The sequence below is a fragment of the Myotis davidii genome, unplaced genomic scaffold (assembly GCF_000327345.1).
Source record: "Myotis davidii unplaced genomic scaffold, ASM32734v1 scaffold399, whole genome shotgun sequence".
Lineage (NCBI taxonomy): Eukaryota > Metazoa > Chordata > Mammalia > Chiroptera > Vespertilionidae > Myotis > Myotis davidii.
The window spans coordinates 5965106-5965679 of NW_006292094.1; the positions used below are offsets into that span (position 1 = coordinate 5965106).

Consider the following 574-nt stretch of genomic DNA (forward strand, 5'->3'; position numbering starts at 1 on the left):
GTATTTTGTGGAAGAGCCACACTCAAGGGGCCAAAGAGCCGCATGTGGCTCGAGAGCCGCAGTTTGCCGACCACTGCACTAGCCCAACAGGATTCACGAACCCACTGTTACATGAACCCCCCTGGGACGTGACGAGCCATGGGCTCTAGTCGTGCAGCTCAAGGATCTCTGAACACATCATCATTGCAAGGAATGGATTCTAACTTGATGAAATGTTACCGAATTGGGTTTAATTTTTTATTTTAAAAACACTGAATGTGAATGTAATGAAAGCTCAGAGCAGCTCACTAATTCATAGAGCAGAGACAGCTTGTTCTGTTTCTTATTTTATTTCCACCTTCCACAGCGCTTACGGGGCCCTGCATGGCCTGAACTGAAAGGTGCCCTTCCCCTCATTAGCCCCATCCTCATCGGACCAGCCACCCCCGCAATTCCCTTCTCCCGCCACCGGTTTCAGGTGGGACTCAATTCCATGTGGGACCCAGACAGAAGCCAGGCGAGGGTGACTGACGGGCACCCCACCCTGTCACGGGCCCTGGAGAGCTCAGTGGACACGTACACGCGACGTGGACCT

The 574-nt window shown here is 52.6% G+C and overlaps 1 protein-coding gene across 1 annotated transcript in view; it reads right to left on the reverse strand.

Annotated features, from left to right (window-relative positions):
* SDK1 (sidekick cell adhesion molecule 1) overlaps positions 1–574 on the reverse strand; it is a 455450-nt gene that overhangs the window by 445874 nt on the left and 9002 nt on the right. Inside the window, exon 4 of the mRNA XM_015565152.1 lies at positions 560–572. Within this exon, the coding sequence (XP_015420638.1) occupies positions 560–572 (13 nt within the window). The remainder of the gene's footprint in view (positions 1–559; positions 573–574) is intronic.